At 43.3% G+C, this 16,990-nt stretch overlaps 3 protein-coding genes across 3 annotated transcripts; all 3 read left to right on the top strand.

Moving 5' to 3' along the window:
* Positions 1-485: 485 nt before the first annotated feature.
* Positions 486-1,046, top strand: LOC138966236 (uncharacterized). The gene has a single exon (XM_070338376.1). It carries the CDS (start codon positions 486-488, stop codon positions 1,044-1,046), a length of 561 nt encoding a protein of 186 aa, XP_070194477.1.
* A 4,553-nt stretch (positions 1,047-5,599) lies between these two features.
* On the top strand, positions 5,600-16,044 carry LOC138966385 (uncharacterized). The gene is made up of 6 exons (XM_070338603.1): positions 5,600-6,022; positions 10,314-10,541; positions 11,567-11,750; positions 12,304-12,515; positions 12,987-13,254; positions 13,980-16,044. The coding sequence occupies exons 2-6, from the start codon at positions 10,320-10,322 to the stop codon at positions 14,291-14,293; spliced, it is 1,200 nt and encodes a 399-aa protein (XP_070194704.1). The 5' UTR covers positions 5,600-6,022; positions 10,314-10,319; the 3' UTR covers positions 14,294-16,044.
* Positions 7,833-8,708, top strand: LOC138966246 (uncharacterized). The gene has a single exon (XM_070338388.1). The coding sequence runs from the start codon at positions 7,833-7,835 to the stop codon at positions 8,706-8,708; it is 876 nt and encodes a 291-aa protein (XP_070194489.1).
* Positions 16,045-16,990: the final 946 nt, after the last annotated feature.

Raw genomic sequence — 16,990 nt, forward strand, 5'->3', positions numbered from 1 at the left:
GAAAAAACCAGACTGATTAAAACAACTGCTTAGTGCTAACAAAGCATGAATCTTAATGATAACGTAATACATGTTTCACTGTTAAGACCATAAAAAAAAACCTATGTGCTAAAATAACTTCAAACTTTTAAGAACTTCTTATAAGATACACAGCACATCTAGATAAACACCAGAATGATAAAACAAAAGGCAACTCGTTAAAACTATTAAATGCATCAATGTCTAAAACACGAAAGACTCAAATATAAGATACACAATTCTCTAGAATTGTTTATTAAAAAAAAAAAAAAAAAAAAAAAAAAAAAAAAAAAAAAAAAAGTGATTCTGTCCTTCTCTGGTTCTCCTCCTACTTGTCCAACCGTACCCAGACTGTCTCCATAAACAATAGCACCTCTGATCCTGCTCTGCTACGCTACGGCGTGCCTCAGGGTTCGGTCCTAGGGCCGGTATTGTTTGTGTTATACACCACACCCCTCGCTGACATCATGGCCTCACACTCAGTTCTCCATCATTCTAAAGCAGATGATACGCAACCACAGAAGTCTGCTGATCCCAAGAGTTTCGACACTCTGATGCACTCAATGCAAGAATGGATCCTGGACGTTAAATCCTTGATGACATTTAACAAGCTAAAATTAAATGATGAGAAAACGGAAGTCATGGCTGCCTCCTCTCCACGCATGTCTACCTCCATCCAGCTCCCAGAGTCCATCACAATAGGCAATGCAGTTGTCCCCTTCTCGGTTTCAGTGAAGAACTTGGGTGTCACACTAGACTCCCACCTAACTATGCACGCACAGGTACAAACCACCACTCGTGCCGTCAACTTTGAGCTCCGCCGTATTGGCTCGATACGCCATTACCTTTCTGAAGAAGCAGCTCTGACTCTAGTCTCTGCATTCATTCTTTTCAGACTGGACTATTGGAACGCACTGCTGTATGGTTGCCCCCAGTACCTCCTAAACATGTTACAGAAATTGCAGAACAATGCTGCACGCCTGGTCCTCAGAGTCCGCAAGTCCGAACACATTTCCCCTCATCTCTAAGCACTGCACTGGCTTCCAATAGAGTCACGCATCAAGTATAAAATCGCATGCCTTTCCTATGGTGCACTCACACAGAGAGGACCCGCATACCTCACAGACATGACTCAGACATACACACCGGGCAGGACACTCCGCTCCTCAGCAGACACCTCTATCCTTTCCACTCCGAGAGTCAACACTAAATCTTTTGGTGAGCGCTCTTTTTCTGTTTCTGCTCCTCTCGTCTGGAACTCTCTCCCTGTCACTCTTCGTCACTCTGCCTCTGGCTCTTTCCGCACAGGCCTGAAAACGCATCTTTTTTCACTTGCATACACGTTAAAGATCCCACGATTGACAAAAGGGTATTTCCTGGCAAAATTGTATAGGCATAGATAAAAATGTCCACCAAAATACCCGTGTGACTTGGAATAATAAGCCGTGAAAAGTAGGATATGCGCCGAAATGGGCTGCAATCTGCTGGCCGATGTGATATGTATTGTGTAAAAAAAATTCCATCTCAAACGGCATAAATAAATCCCTGCGCCTTGAATATGTGCGCGATATAGATTGCATTAAAAACAAATTTGTTTAAATCCCTGCGCTTAGAACTGTACCCACGGAATACGCGCGATATAAGCCTCATATTGATTGATTGATTGAAATCAAACACGCTATAAACGTCGTATAAGATTGGAGTATTATAACTCCTCAAGATAATATATGCAGGTGCATGGGGTATACTTGAATGATATCCTCCTGCTGTGTCAAGTAGATTACTGATGCGCGAGATGAGTTGCTATTGTGTTTTGTAATCAGTTTGTGAATGATCTTTTGTCTTGGAATTTGTGCATGTATACATACAAGGGAAGGTCGTAGTTATATTTCGTTGCAATTTTTGGATGTACTTAGTATGCGAGAGAATTCCATTGGTATAATTATATCGATATTACAATGGTGCAAGATACAACATATTCAGAAATGGAATTACCGGAAAGTATACGATAAGCATCGATGAAAGATTAATTTGTGTACATAAACAGATTATGTGCAGGAAACGTTTTGTTTTGATTTCATCAGAAAATATCTGTAAAGTTTATTATATGTTTGGCCTAAACTGTCAAATAAATTGAACTAAAATGACGATACATTTTTTTTTTAGATTACAAAGACGAATAAAACCAATGGCGATATATCACTATAGGTACAAACGCTTCACACCATAGCAACAGTCAGAAAGGCAAACAATCAAAGAGAGACATACAGGCACTTACACATAATGTTTACACACGACGAATAAACCAATGGCGATGTATCACTATCTCTTTGTGTGATAAAATATAGGTATGTATACTCACAAACGCTTCACACCATAGCGACAGACACAAAGGCAAAGAGAGACAGACAAGCACACACATATGTATACACACACATCTACGTGCCCGCAAATATACACACGCACAAACACTGACATGTATGCAAACACAACCACACACATATACCCCCCCCCCACACACACACACATGCGTGCACTCACACACACACACACACACATAACTTGAACCATGCACACACACACGCGCACACACACACACACACACACACACACACACACACACACACACACACACACACACACACACACACACACAAAGACAGAAAACACGGATAGACAGAAAAAACCCATTTACATACGCAGACAAAAACACAGACAAAAAGAACGGCTATAGCTCGCAACACACACGTACGAACGCACATCTGCTACGCACACCACACATAAACATAGACACACATACACAATCACCAACAGACAGACACAGACAGACACGGCAGGCAGGCAGACATACATACGTACGTACAAACAAAAAGGCAGGAACTATGGATTTTTATAGGCACTTCGATTAATTGCTTAATGGACTTCAATCAATCAATCAATATGAAGCTTATATAGCGCGTATTCCGTGGGTACAGTTCTAAGCGCTTGTCGAAGAGTTGTCAACACAGGACTAACAAAGAAACTGACATCTACAGACGGACACGAACCCTATCACACACTAGCAAACCCTGATAAACATACAACAAACAACTGTTTAACAACAATGTACACATCAATAGCTAGGTCCAAACAAAATAATATTAAGCACAAAGAAAACACCTCTCACAGAGCACAGCACAAGAATGTCTTTTGGGGCAAAAACATATAGATATGATATGTTTGGATTAAAAACACGCTCAGAAAGTTAAAACAAAGAGAGGTACAGAAAAGCGTGCTATCCTTCTTAGCGCAACTACTACCCCGCTCTTCTTGTCAATTTCACTGCCTTTGCCATGAGCGGTGGACTTTCTGCCAGAGAAACGTTTCTTGCTGTGTTAGGACTTCTTTTTCTAAGTGTCAAGTCAGGTGTTGTTTGAAAGTGTGGAGAAAAGCCACTACAGGAATAATTTGTCTTTTTTTTTCCATAAGCAGTTTTTCTTTTTAATGTTTAAAGAGTTAAAACGAAGAGGCGGCAAAGGGAGCAGAATATAATTATCATCTGGGTAATTCTTGAGACTGTGTGGAGTAAATCGGGATTGCTCTTTCTTTTAGTAAGGGGTTTGGTCCAGGTTAAGTCCAGTCTCTACCATTGCTGCTGTGGTATATGCCCTTTTGATCTGTGTGTGTTAGTCAGTCAGTCAGCCGCTCTTGTTTCGTCTGTCTGTCTGTCTGTCTGTCTGTCTGTCTGTCTGTCTGTCTGTCTGTCTGTCTGTCTGTCTTTCCTTCCTTCTTTTTTCTCTTTTAATCTGTCTGTCTGTCTCTCTTTGCGAGCCTATGTCTTTCGTTGTTTACTTGTATACCTCCCACATAGTTTATAGAATCAGGCATGGTACAACGAGCCAAGTCTCTCAACGCAGCGCGCCCCTTAAAACACAGTCACTATGAGGTCCAGCCGACAACGTCGATACAATGGTCTGGTGCACCCGGAATGAATCTCACAAAAGCGGGTAGCAGATTACGGGTGGCGGAGCCTACCCCTTCAAAGCTGATCTGATCGCTTTCCGACTTGGCGCTCACCCGACGAAGCAGTAGGGTCAATCTCGACACTTCACAATGCGTATTGGTGATTTGTCCAGAGGCACACGAATGTACTTAAGGCGATGTGTGTCACTAAAAATAAACTTGGATAATACATGGAATAACCATGTTGGTGATTTTAGTGCCTCACATCGCCTTAAACGTGCTACAGTGGAACCCCCCTTTTAAGACCTCCAAATATCTGAGAAAATCAGGTCCTAAAATAATAAAAAGGAGGGGGTCTTAAAACAGGGTTAAATTTACAGAGGTTATGAACAAAACGTCTGAGAAAACAGGGTCTTAATTTGGGGGGTCTTAAAATAGGGGTTCCACTGTATATATAATTGAGCCAAGGTTTGTTGTTGTTGTTGTTATTGTTGGTTTAAACTATGTTTTATTAAATCAAACATGATACAACAATACAACGATAAACAATAGGGACACGTCGAACTCAAGCGAACGCTTATATTACGCGCCCTACGTAGTAGGAAAATAACACAAATATGATGTCGGACAAGCATTACTTATCAATTGTGGAACTATCTAGATGAAAAGCATAGTTAAAGGAAATCAGAAAGAATAAGAAAAAGCTAGCAGGAGGAAGAGGGGGGAGGGTGGAGGTGGGAGGAAAGAACGGCAGGTACATATAAAAGATGAAGGTGGTTAGCGCATACAAAAAAGAATATAGTTACATAGTACATTACAAACCATAGGGGAAGGGCTCCTAGTATGGACCACTTTTTGTTTCATGCTGATAACTAGCTTGTTTTGTTGCGAAGAAGTTTCATTTTGTGTGTGGTAGTCCTTCTCTCTTATGTTAACCGTTAGGCCTAATTAGACTGAAACAGCTTTGATAGACATTCAGCAAAAATTAAATACAGAAAAAATCACAAATGGTCCATATTAGGAGCCTGGGCGCCCAATATGGACCAGTGAAGCGGCCTTCACGAATCACTGTAAAAAGACCCCTATACTTCAAAATAACATGATACAACTTAGTTGTTATTGTTGTTGTTGTTTTTTGTTGTTGTTGTTGTGGTTGTTGTTGTTGTTCAACTTGTTCTTGTTCTGATTTTTGTTCTTCTTGTTCGTGTTATTCGTGTTCCTGTTCCTCCTATTGTTGTAGGTGCTCCAGACTGCCGTGGAGCTTCCGGGCCACTAGGGCCAGGTTCTCTTTCTGATTCAGAAGTGGATCCTGGTGGGCTTTGAAACAAAAAAAGAAAATACATGCAGCAATCAAAAAAATAATTGTGTTCACAACTGATGATAACAGGATTACTATACCAAAAACAAACACGCACCAAGTATGCAGTTTTAACTGAAAAACTTTATTAGTAGCCGAATGTTATCCATCATACTGTCTCAAATTCAAGGAACATAGACTATTTATACTGTAGCTCCAACAAAAAACGTTGAGGCTGAACAGCAATTGCATACGCCTCTGGTTCGATCCGCAGCAGGGTGCGAAATAATCGTTTTCACGCTAGACCACCACTCCGGCGGATTTTCGTCCTGGATACCCGACCCACACATACCCAGGGTATCTGCTCTGTGACCAAGCACCCGGGCACACGCTATGGGATTTGTGACGACCTGAGACTTCTGATAAGAGCCGAAAAGCCTTTTAAATACTGTGAAGTCATTGTCTTTCGTATCAAGGAGTGATTGAAAAGTGTGAATATCCGCTTGCAAGTAGAAGTGGGGTGTCTTTGAACAGCGGCTAAGAGAACGTGTGATAACTTTCGGAGGAAAAGGAGCCGAAGTCGAGGTTGTGCGTGATATACGGCAGATGATATAGACCAGCTCTTCAAGCGTCGGAAACGGACAACAAGAAAAGAAATGGATAAACATCTGAACAATGCAGTGAAAGACAACACCAATCATTTTTAGAAGATTGTCTGTGTTAAAACGTCACAGATTTCTACTGCTATTACTCTTGACGGACCAGGTAAGCAAGCAACGTTTTCTGGTGTTGTAATTTAAAAAAGTGCCCTTTTTCCATGTTGATTGTGTGGTAGGAGTCAAATGCGACCGTGATGTTTTGAGAGAGAGAGAGAGAGAGAGAGAGAGAGAGAGAGAGAGAGAGAGAGAGAGAGAGAGAGAGAGAGAGAGAGAGATATGGAGAGTGAGATTATGACAGACCGACAAGACAGACACTCAGAGGGAGAGAAATAGGCGTTCACACGGATAGAAATGCTAGTGACAACAGAATCGTCAGATGAAAGTTGATATAGCCAGAGATAAACTAGGAAGAAGAAGTATCGTACATTGGCAAACAAACTGACGCGCATAAAGGCAGACACACAGGCAGAAACAGATGTACACATATATTCATTGAAAATTACATGCAAACTCCGATATCAACACACTTAACAAAATGTATTAATGTTTACAAGACTTAATTATGAGCAGATAACACTACCCCAGAAGGTTACTGATTCGTCCAGTTGCTAAGACTATGAGCAATTAAGCGTGACCGTCTATTAACCAGCAGGCTACATACTCTTTACCAAGTTACGGATGAGTTAGCCCGGCTCGCGGTTCCAGACCAAATCAAGCGTGACTGAGTGCCAGAAAATCTCTACAGCATAAATCCCTGAATCAATACCGACACCGATCTCCTCGGGTGATTTAGGTTTTGCATACATGTGTGTTGTTGAGGGTGTATATGTACGGTGTGGAACTTGTGGTTGTACGAAAGAATAAGTAAGTAGGTACTGTTTATTCTGTCCTCAAAACATTGTTTAGGTGATAAGTACTTAAAAATAGTGTTGCATATATGCATGAAAGGCAAAGCGAGTAATGCTTATTCTGTCCGTAAACAGAGTTTATGTGATAAGTGTTTATAAACGTTCTTGTTGGGATCAAGCTATAGTGTTGTACAAGGCGATATGGTATACAGGATCAACCAAGATGCAAAACCTTAATCGTGTGATTTTAAAAACTCGAGAGAGAGCGAGATGGAGCGAGAAAGAGAGGGGGAGGGGAGAGAGAGGGTGATAGAGAGAGAGAGAGAAAGGGAAAGAGAGAGACAGACATACAGACAGACAGACAGACAAACAGACAGACAGACGACAGACAGACAGACAGACAAACAGACAGACAGACGACAGACAGACAGACAGACAGACAGACAGACAGACAAACAGACAGACAGACAGACAGACAGACAGACACACAGACACACAGACACACACACAGACAGACACACAGACAGAGAAAGAATTATACCAAGAACAAACGTGTAAGAAAGACAAAGCACGGATCTATGCATATATCCAGATAAAATATCATACATTCGTGTACAACCCTTTAGAACTCCCCTGCTGAGTTCTATGATATAATATCAAACTTGTTGGTAAAGAGTAAACATACACACGGGAACCCGTGGGGTGAAAATTAATACTGTTTGGTATCATAGGGGTCTGGCGTATACAAAGTCAATATAGACTAAAAACATCTAAGGCAAATGTAAACACCATGACAAAAGCCTGCGTGTTTTGGTGTAATCAGCCACCTGCACTTATGGCAGAATGACCGAGGTCTTTTACGTGTCACTGGGGTGACACGGGGTGGGACATGGATACCGTTTCTTAGTCTGCATATAAAGTAAACCCATTTAATACCCTGCCTGGATTCGAACCCGTTGCCCAAAGGATCACAAATCCAGGGCTCTCACAGTTGAGCTACCAGGCCCTGAAGTATCCAAGAAAAACAATGCTGCTATTCCATGTCAAAGGTGAGACAGACCTGTGAACATGATCGTGCACTGGGACAGACCTGTGAACATGATCGTGCACTGGGACAGACCTGTGAACATGATCGTGTACTGGGACAGACCTGTGAACATGATCGTACACTGGGACAGACCTGTGAACATGATCGTGCACTGGGACAGACCTGTGAACATGATCGTGCACTGGGACAGACCTGTGAACATGATCGTGCACTGGGACAGACCTGTGAACATGATCGTACACTGGGACAGACCTGTGAACATGATCGTGCACTGGGACAGACCTGTGAACATGATCGTGCACTGGGACAGACCTGTGAACATGATCGTGCACTGGGACAGACCTGTGAACATGATCGTGCACTGGGACAGACCTGTGAACATGATCGTGCACTGGGACAGACCTGTGAACATGATCGTGCACTGGGACAGACCTGTGAACATGATCGTGCACTGGGACAGACCTGTGAACATGATCGTGCACTGGGACAGACCTGTGAACATGATCGTGCACTGGGACAGACCTGTGAACATGATCGTGCACTGGGACAGACCTGTGAACATGATCGTGCACTGGGACAGACCTGTGAACATGATCGTGCACTGGGACAGACCTGTGAACATGATCGTGCACTGGGACAGACCTGTGAACATGATCGTGCACTGGGACAGACCTGTGAACATGATCGTGCACTGGGACAGACCTGTGAACATGATCGTGCACTGGGACAGACCTGTGAACATGATCGTGCACTGGGACAGACCTGTGAACATGATCGTGCACTGGGACAGACCTGTGAACATGATCGTGCACTGGGACAGACCTGTGAACATGATCGTGCACTGGGACAGATCTGTGAACATGATCGTGTGCTGGGAAAGGCTTGTATACCTTTAAGATAAACTGAGTTTTTTTAACCATCATGTAAATGCAGATACTTTTAAAGGAAGTGGTATCGTATTATTGTCAAACGAGACGTGATACTTATCGTTTGCACTTTACTGACGCTGCCAAGTTCAAAAGAAAAAATCTTTAACATTTCAATACAGCCAGAAGTCTGAACGCGATAGCTTGAATAGAAACCAATCCTTTGAGCGATTGGTTTAATGTACCCCTGATGTATACCCCATTGAACTCATTTTGTGCACGCAATGTACACGAATAGCACATTATAGACTCTGCTCGGCCCCTTTATTGCCAAGAACAGGCCAAAAACATACAACTTACCTTGTTTATAGTTGTATAAATGCTGCAAGAAATCGTTTGATGTAAACATTAACCTTGCTTCTACTGTCAGATGTAGAGATTTTAAAATGTCATGTTCTGTGTTTATTTATATGCAGTACATTTAGTATAGTTTCGCTTATACAAGGGTAAGATTCTTTGCTTGGTGGCGGTGTCTCTTCCTGTAAGTTCTATACAGCGTTATAGAATTGGACTGCGCTCGGTCATGCTGCCGTGCAGTTGTTCCGTGCATGAGAGACAGGTTGTCGGAGACTATTCTTCAAAGTCAGCATTTATCAATCCTGGAACATAATCTCTGGGAAAATCGTCCTGTTACCATCCTCTGCCTCGTCACTATATCACTGGCTAGTGGAGATCAATTTACGGACATACTGAGAAAGTTGTTTGATTATTGCTTGTTAATCAATCAATCAATGAGTCTTATATCGCGCATATTCCGTGGGTACAGTTCTAGGCGCTCTGCAATGATGCCGTGTGAGATGAAATTTTATACGGCCAGTAGATTGCAGCCATTTCGGCGCATATTTACCTTTCACGGCCTATTATTCCAAGTCACACGGGTATAGGTAGACAATTATTAACTGTGCCTAAGCAATTTTGCCAGGAAAGACCTTTTTGTCAATCGTGGAATCTTTAACGTGCACACTCAATGTAGTGTACACGGGGGGAGGTTCGGACACCGAAGAGAGTCTGCACACAAAGTTGACTCTGTGAAATAAATTTCCGCCGAACCTGGGATCGAACTCACGCTGACAGACCAATATGGCTATCCGGGATAGATGGAAGTTTGTTTCCTTACTCGGTTTACAAGGTGGTCTCGGGTTTTAGTACATGTACATTAGGCGGCAAAAGAAACGCAACTTATTCGCGCCCATGCACTGTTGCAAGTGACTTTTCGTCATTTTCAAATTGTCGTAAAATGTGAACCAGATAAGGTACATCAAAAAGGAAAACAGATTCGTGGAGGATATTTTACTGGCTGTACGATTAGTGCATATTATTTAATCGTTTTCTTTTTTTACCTTTTCATAAACTGTGTTGTTTGCGGTAGGGGTCAAGCGAGTCATGGTTGCAGGCGAACGTGTCGCTTCGACACGTTACAAAATTCGTAAAAATGCATATTTTTCAACCAGATAAAGAAAGTTGTGGAAATAATTAATCTCTTAACATGATCATTTAACTTGAATTATTCGCCAAAGCGTAACATAATTACAAAAATAAACATAAATCACTCACATATCCTACCTTCTTATCAAGGCTAACATGGAGAAGGCAGCGCTTCCCCCGCCGCCCAGCAAGCGACTGGTCAAGACCGCCCTGCATCAGGCCGTGCTGGACATCAGGCTGCATCAGGTCCGACTCCTCGTGTCCCGTCACGGGGTCAACGTGGACTCCAGGGACATGCATGGCCGCACACCGCTCATGCTGGCATGCATGATTGACAATGAGGAACACGGTTTCAAGATGGCCTCCATTTTCCTCAAGGTACGTAAATAATTCAAAAAGGGATAGACTTTCTTTCTTTATTTGGTGTTTAACGTCGTTTTCAACCACAAAGGTTATATCGCGACAGGGAAAGGGGGGAGATGGGATAGAGCCACTTGTCAATTGTGTCTTGTTCACAAAAGCACTAATCAAAAATTTGCTCCAGGGGTTTGCAACGTAGTACAATATATGACCTCACTGGGAGAATGCAAGTTTCCAGTACAAAGGACTTAACATTTCTTACATACTGCTTGACTAAAATCTTTACAAACATTGACTATATTCTATACAAGAAACACTTAACAAGGGTAAAAGGAGAAACAGAATCCGTTAGTCGCCTCTTACGACATGCTGGGGAGCATCGGGTAAATTCTTCCCCCAAACCCGCGGGGGGTAGGGATAGACTGCGGAGGTGTCAAAAGTTAGACTACAAAAACATTACAACCCCAAAACAGAGAGACTGCATGCTAACGTTCCACAAAGTATGTCAAGAACAAAGATCAAGAATGGTTAGTTAAAGGAATGTTTGATTTTTGACACAAAAAAACATTAACTACAAGGACCATTCTTGTGAATGTTTTGTTTTGTGAGAAAGCATAAACTTTCCAGACACTTTAACCTTTCTTGTTTTTGTTTTTTTATTCTGAAGGTAAGCATGTTTGCATGTCTCTCATTGCTGTGTTGTTCGGGTTAAAGAAATAGGATTAATGAGGAGAGTAGTAGGGGGGGGGGGGGGGGCCGGGGGGTGGGGTCTCAATAGAGAGGTTCCACTGTACACCTTAATTTTTTTTCTCATTTTTTTTCCATATGTCACCATATATTAATCTATTCAAAAACAATATTCGCATCAAAACATATGCCTGTAAATACCTTAAATCAAAGACAATAAACAATAATTTGTTTCTAATTAATAAAACTTCAGACTAACAAAATCTCAAAACAACATGATTTCCAAAAATAATGTCCAGTGTTAATCGTGAATCGAGTTTTACACCTTAGTTTCATTCGTGCTTCTTCGCACACAGGCGGGAGCCTACCTGAACGTCCGTGACTCGATGGGCCGCACGGCGCTAAGCTACGCCTGTCTCAACGGTCGTCAGGACATCGTGCGCAGCATCCTCAGGGAGGACGTGCTGGACATCAACGAACCGGACAACGACGGCAACACCCCCATCCACCACGCCGCCATGAGTGGAAACCCCAACATCGGTGAGTGGTAATGAGTTATAGAAGGTAATGGTTGTAATGTGAAGGCCTTCATTAATTGAGTACGAAGTCTTTTTACCGACAATTCAGTGCCAGCTAGCTTCTTGAAGTAGTCTTCGCGAAGTCAACTTTGCCCAATTAATATTGGGCTTTAGTTTAAATTGCAATGAGAATAAGGACGACGTTCGTGCCAATAACTGAGACAGTCCAAGGAAGGTCATCATGAGATGATGAGTAGAAACTCGCAGCACTGGGAATTAGTTTCTCTTGTTGGGGAACAATTTGAATATTGTGTTTCCGAAAGCCATATAATTATGGTGTACACACAGCAGTAGACTCTGAATATCTTTAAATCCAAATGTTTGAAAATATTCGTTTCAGATCGGCTTCGTGCTTGCTTTTTCCGACAGGTACAGTGCACTAACGACGCCCACCTACGCAGGATAAAATTGTAGTGGAAAAAGGAAGGAAGAGGAAAAAAACCCGACGTTTTCGCTCAAGTAAATAACGTTGTTTTTTTAAACGAAAAATTCAAACGTAATTTAATTAATTGCAGTTCGCATGCTGGCCGAAACGTTCTACAAGTTTGGCCTGGACCCAGACAAGAGAAACAAGCTGGGCTACACTCCGCTGCTGCTGGCTTGCAAGTGTGGCAACTACGTGTCTGCCTACATCCTGGTCACCATCACCAAGGCCTCCCCCACTCTCAGGGATGGCGAGTTCCATCTCAACGCCACGGAGTGGATTCAGCGAACTCACCAGATACAAGTAAGATTCTTGAGAATCTGTTTTTTTTCTTAAGGCCTTCCTTATTTGAGCCCGAAGTTATCTTCGTCGTCTTCATCGTCATCGTCGTCATCGTCATGGTGGTGGTGATGGTTGTGGTGGTGATGAAGATGAAGATGATGATGAAGATGAAGATGATGATGAAGAAGATGATGATGATGATGATGATGATGATGATGATGATGATGATGATGATGATGATGATGATGATCAACATCATCATCATCGTCATCATCTTCATCTTCATCACCACCACTACCACCACCACCACCACCATCATCATTATCGTCGTCGTCGTCATCGTCGTCCTACTCCTCATCCTCCTAAGTTGTGTTCTTGCTGTCATGGTTCCACTGGTAACTATTATCGTTTCACATATGTATTTCAAAACAAATCCATGCATACATTTTCAAAACGCCACCTTCAAAACCAAACTGTCTCTCTATGTCCCAGGTGAACGTCATAGAGCGAGGACTCCTCTCCTCCGCGCCAGCCTCCCTGCCCCCTTCCCACACCCTGTCGTTCAGCCGTGAGTACACCATGTACCAGCTGCCCGCCACGTCCCGCTACACCCCCCGCCACACACCCCGCTACACCCCCCGTCACGCGGAACGCTGCAAGTACAATCCCCTCAGCTTCTCCCTGGACTCGGGCAGCGCGCACCTCCCGCCCGTCTTCTCCATGACCCAGGAGGAGGAGCGGAGCGAGGTCTTCATCCAAGGTGAGTTCCTACAGTAGACAGGCGCGAAACCTAGTGGTCAACGCCTTCCTTAATTGATTGAGCTCAAAGTTGACTTCGTGAAAACTTTGCAAAGTCATTTTACCGAAAATTCAGTGCCAAAGCTTCGTGCTGCGAGCTCCGTGAAGTAGACTTCGTAAAGTCCCCTTTGCCCAGTTATTATCAGCTTAAGGACGTCGATCTTCCGTGTTGAAGGTTCGGGGATCGAATGCCAGCCGCGCCTTGTGGGATAAGGGTCAAATTGTTTCCGATCTCCCAGGTCGACTTATGCGCAGACCTGCAAGTGACTTATCCACTTTCGTGTGTACACGCAGGCACAAAACTAAGTGCGCACGAAAGGTCCTTACATCCGGCCATGTCAGAGACCGGTGGGTTTTAATACACACAAAAAGTGACTCCAAGCAAGGACCTATATTTATCTAATATAGGTCTATGCTCCAAGCTTGCATCCCCTGGCATCGGAGTATGATTACCTAAATTGTTGGAAAAACAGCCAGACACGTTAGTGCACTTGTTCCTACGAGTTTACGTGGGAGTTGCAGCCCACGAACGAAAAGATTTATTTAAAAAGAGTTCTTTCCTCCCCATTGTGTATTGTTGATTGTTTATTTCACTATATGAATAATATCAAATGTCATGTTTTTTTCTGATGTTCAGATGCAAGTTTATTTGATACACTTTGACGTTCATTTCATTGCATTCCAAAGGTCGCGAGGCCCGCCAGGTCCTTCTGGGCGAGATTCAGGAGATGGAGAGCAAGCAGAGACCCGTATCTACCAAGACATTCAGCAGCCGCTTCTCCCACCCGCCCACCGCCAAGCTCCTCGCCCTCACGCGCAGAGGTCACACCGGGGTTCCTCCCGATCTGGTGACCCTCTTCAAGCTGTACTCCGACCAGTACGAACCCGACTGGCGAAGCAGCAGGGAGTTCAGGAGTAAGCCTTCTCTTGTGGGCGGAGGTAACGGCCTGTCCGTCAGCAGCGACATAGACAAGATGACTGGGGAACTTGTCACGGCTTGAAACATCTGATAGTAATTGGGAGAAGTCGACTTCGCGAAGTTCGATACACAAAGCTTTGGACCTGGATTTCGGTAAAAAAAAAAAGACTTCGCGGAGTCTTCATGAAGACAATTTTGGGCTTAATTGAGGAAGGCCTTGAGAAAGGGTTTTACGGAGGCGGCGTTCCTAAGTGTTTGCTCAGTGAACATGACAGCTAGATTTTTACATTGGTCATCCGCTCTCCTCTGAACGATTACTATTTTCCCTCTCAGTAGTATTTGTTGTTGTCATCCGTCCACTATAAGACCAGGGCTCCCCACGGACATCCCTCCCAGTGCGTCCCGGGACCCCCACTTTTAATTTGTAGAGGGTCCATGGACCCCCACTGCAAATTTTTAGAGGGTCCCAAAGGTCCAAACACCGAAAAGTCCCAGTGTACTTTTATAACGGACGATTGCAGTCTGAAAATGGTATACGGTACGCACGATAAAGGAAATTTAGTGCGTCCCAGGACCCGCTCTTTTAAAGTCTAGTGCGTCCTACATACATTTTTAATACGTGTTTTCGGCTTTCAGTGCGTATAGGACGCAGGGACGAGCGCTATGGGGAGCCCTGTAAGAGTCTCCTCATACGCTTCTGGGGACTGAAAGGTTCTGGTTCTGGTTGACCTTAGTCCGGTCTAAAGCACGGAGGGACGTGTCACCTGCAATCTATAATAAGTCTTCAAGCTTGTTTGAGAAGCTTGGCGTCACGAGTTTGCAACTGTCGACGAAGCAAATGTTCCCTTTTTTGTGGCAACATAGCCTACTGCTGAAACTAAGGGCCTTCAGACTTTTTCGAGTGGACCTACGAGTGTTGTTATGCGTAATTCACACAAACAGATAGTGAAATAATGGTATTGTCTCTTTTGCTTGTTTAACTGTGCGTCCAGTAGAGGACAATTTATGTTTTTGGAAGCTTGACACAGGCAATATCAGACGCTCGATGTCAGGGTGCATATAGAAACCAAAAGAACTTGCTGATACGCAAATGTGAAACTTCTTGATATTCGTATACGGCACTGTTTTTTTTATGGGCACGGAGTTGTGAGGCCTACCGTTTGAAACGGTTTATTCCAACACACGTTTGCACCACGACATCGTTGCTCCCTGAGGAGGCTTCAGAGAACCACATGACTCATTCGACAAGGGACGGAGCGAGAAATGTGCTTTTAATGGTATACATATATAAGATTATTTTTCTTCTTGTGAAATACTATTCTCAATCAAATGTATATACTGTGTGTCAAGTTCTCAGGCAACAAACGCTTGTTGCTTCATCAGTATTATGTGGGTTTTTTTTTTACATCATTTGGTCGTTGAGATAATTAGTAACCGCCCCCCAGCATGCACTGCATCCCAAGATACGATTTCAGCGAGCAAGCCTGAAAATCAGCCAAGTCAGTTAATAGTCACTCTTCTTGTGAACGTACAATGACAATGGTGCACGGGGAGGATACTGGAATGCTTTTCCCTGAGGGTAACTGGTCATTTTATCTTTGTTTCGAATGCTTTCGATGTCAGTTTAAATCAGTCAGAACAAAAAGCTCTGACCAATCAAAAGAGTGTACGCACGACGCAGTTTTTGCTCGCTTTGATTGCAGTTAAAATGTTTTAAATCGCATGTATTTAAACATCTGTTACTGTGCAGATCATGTTCGTGTTTTTTTGTATTACACGGAGTGATTGTGTTTATTGTTTGTGTGAGCCGCTTGAAAATAAAGTTGATCCTGACACCCTTGTTTTTCTGAGTTCCCCCTTTCGACAGAAATGCCTATGTATGTGGCTGTTCAGTTCATCCTTTTTACGAGTATAGCCACATACCGTCTTCAATGGTGTGTATATTCCTTGTGTTCGTGTGTATCTATAGTCGCACAACTACCATTGATCCCTAAATATTGCATGAGTTCGTTAGTGCGTTCGGGATCTTTAACGTGCGTCACAATATTGGCGGGCATTTTAAGGAGTCTGCATGCACAAGTAAAGTTCGGAGAATGATTTTTCCATTCTTGTCTTGAGTTGGGGAAGAATAATCTATCCACTGAGAGCAGGTTATTTTCGTCTACAAATTCCAACATTTTTCCAAGAATTTCACAATACTTGTTACAAAACAATCGGAAACACCCACATACAGTCGTACATACATACAGCATTCCCCTCCACCCCGAACAACACGATACCCAGGGTAGCCTCTCAAACACACTGCAGGGAGCTACTCGCACACAGATTAGCCCACTGTCAAATGTTGTTGCACGTGCGGCCCTGCTACTGATAACAAGACAGCGGAACGTGTTGCATTCGTTGCTTTTGCAAAGGTCACCAGCCCGCTTTCCTCGGCAGCGCAGACTGTCTCGGGCGCTAAACAAAAATAATTTAAGGCGAAAAAATAAACGTGAGGGAGAGGAGTTTGTGGTTCACTAACAGAGCTGCGATGACAGCTGCCGTGTTTTTGTGTTAGCAGATTTTTACAATTAACTAACTTCGCCCACTGCTTTTTTGTGTGGTGTGTGAGGGTGTGTTTTTGATGCTCGTGTGTGTTCTCGCTGCATTGGTAATTTGTGGGTGCTTTTTTCTTTTGAAGAAGAATAGGAGGAAAGAAGGAAGACAAGAAAGAAGGAATGTGCATTTCTGCACTAAACACACAAGCGTATGAACACACAAGTCGTCAGACAGGGACAAG

Source organism: Littorina saxatilis, linkage group LG5, assembly GCF_037325665.1.
Source record: "Littorina saxatilis isolate snail1 linkage group LG5, US_GU_Lsax_2.0, whole genome shotgun sequence".
Classification (NCBI taxonomy): Eukaryota; Metazoa; Mollusca; class Gastropoda; order Littorinimorpha; family Littorinidae; genus Littorina; species Littorina saxatilis.

What these genes read in the sequence shown, in the direction of transcription:
- LOC138966236 (XM_070338376.1), top strand. Translation starts at nt 486, where the DNA reads ATGGCCTCACACTCAGTTCTCCATCATTCTAAAGCAGATGATACGCAA.
- LOC138966246 (XM_070338388.1), top strand. Translation starts at nt 7,833, where the DNA reads ATGATCGTGCACTGGGACAGACCTGTGAACATGATCGTGCACTGGGAC.
- LOC138966385 (XM_070338603.1), top strand. Translation starts at nt 10,320, where the DNA reads ATGGAGAAGGCAGCGCTTCCCCCGCCGCCCAGCAAGCGACTGGTCAAG. An exon ending in TGGCCTCCATTTTCCTCAAG is followed by an intron (nt 10,542 to 11,566) that starts GTACGTAAATAA and finishes CTTCGCACACAG; the next exon opens with GCGGGAGCCTACCTGAACGT. An exon ending in GAGTGGAAACCCCAACATCG is followed by an intron (nt 11,751 to 12,303) that starts GTGAGTGGTAAT and finishes AATTAATTGCAG; the next exon opens with TTCGCATGCTGGCCGAAACG.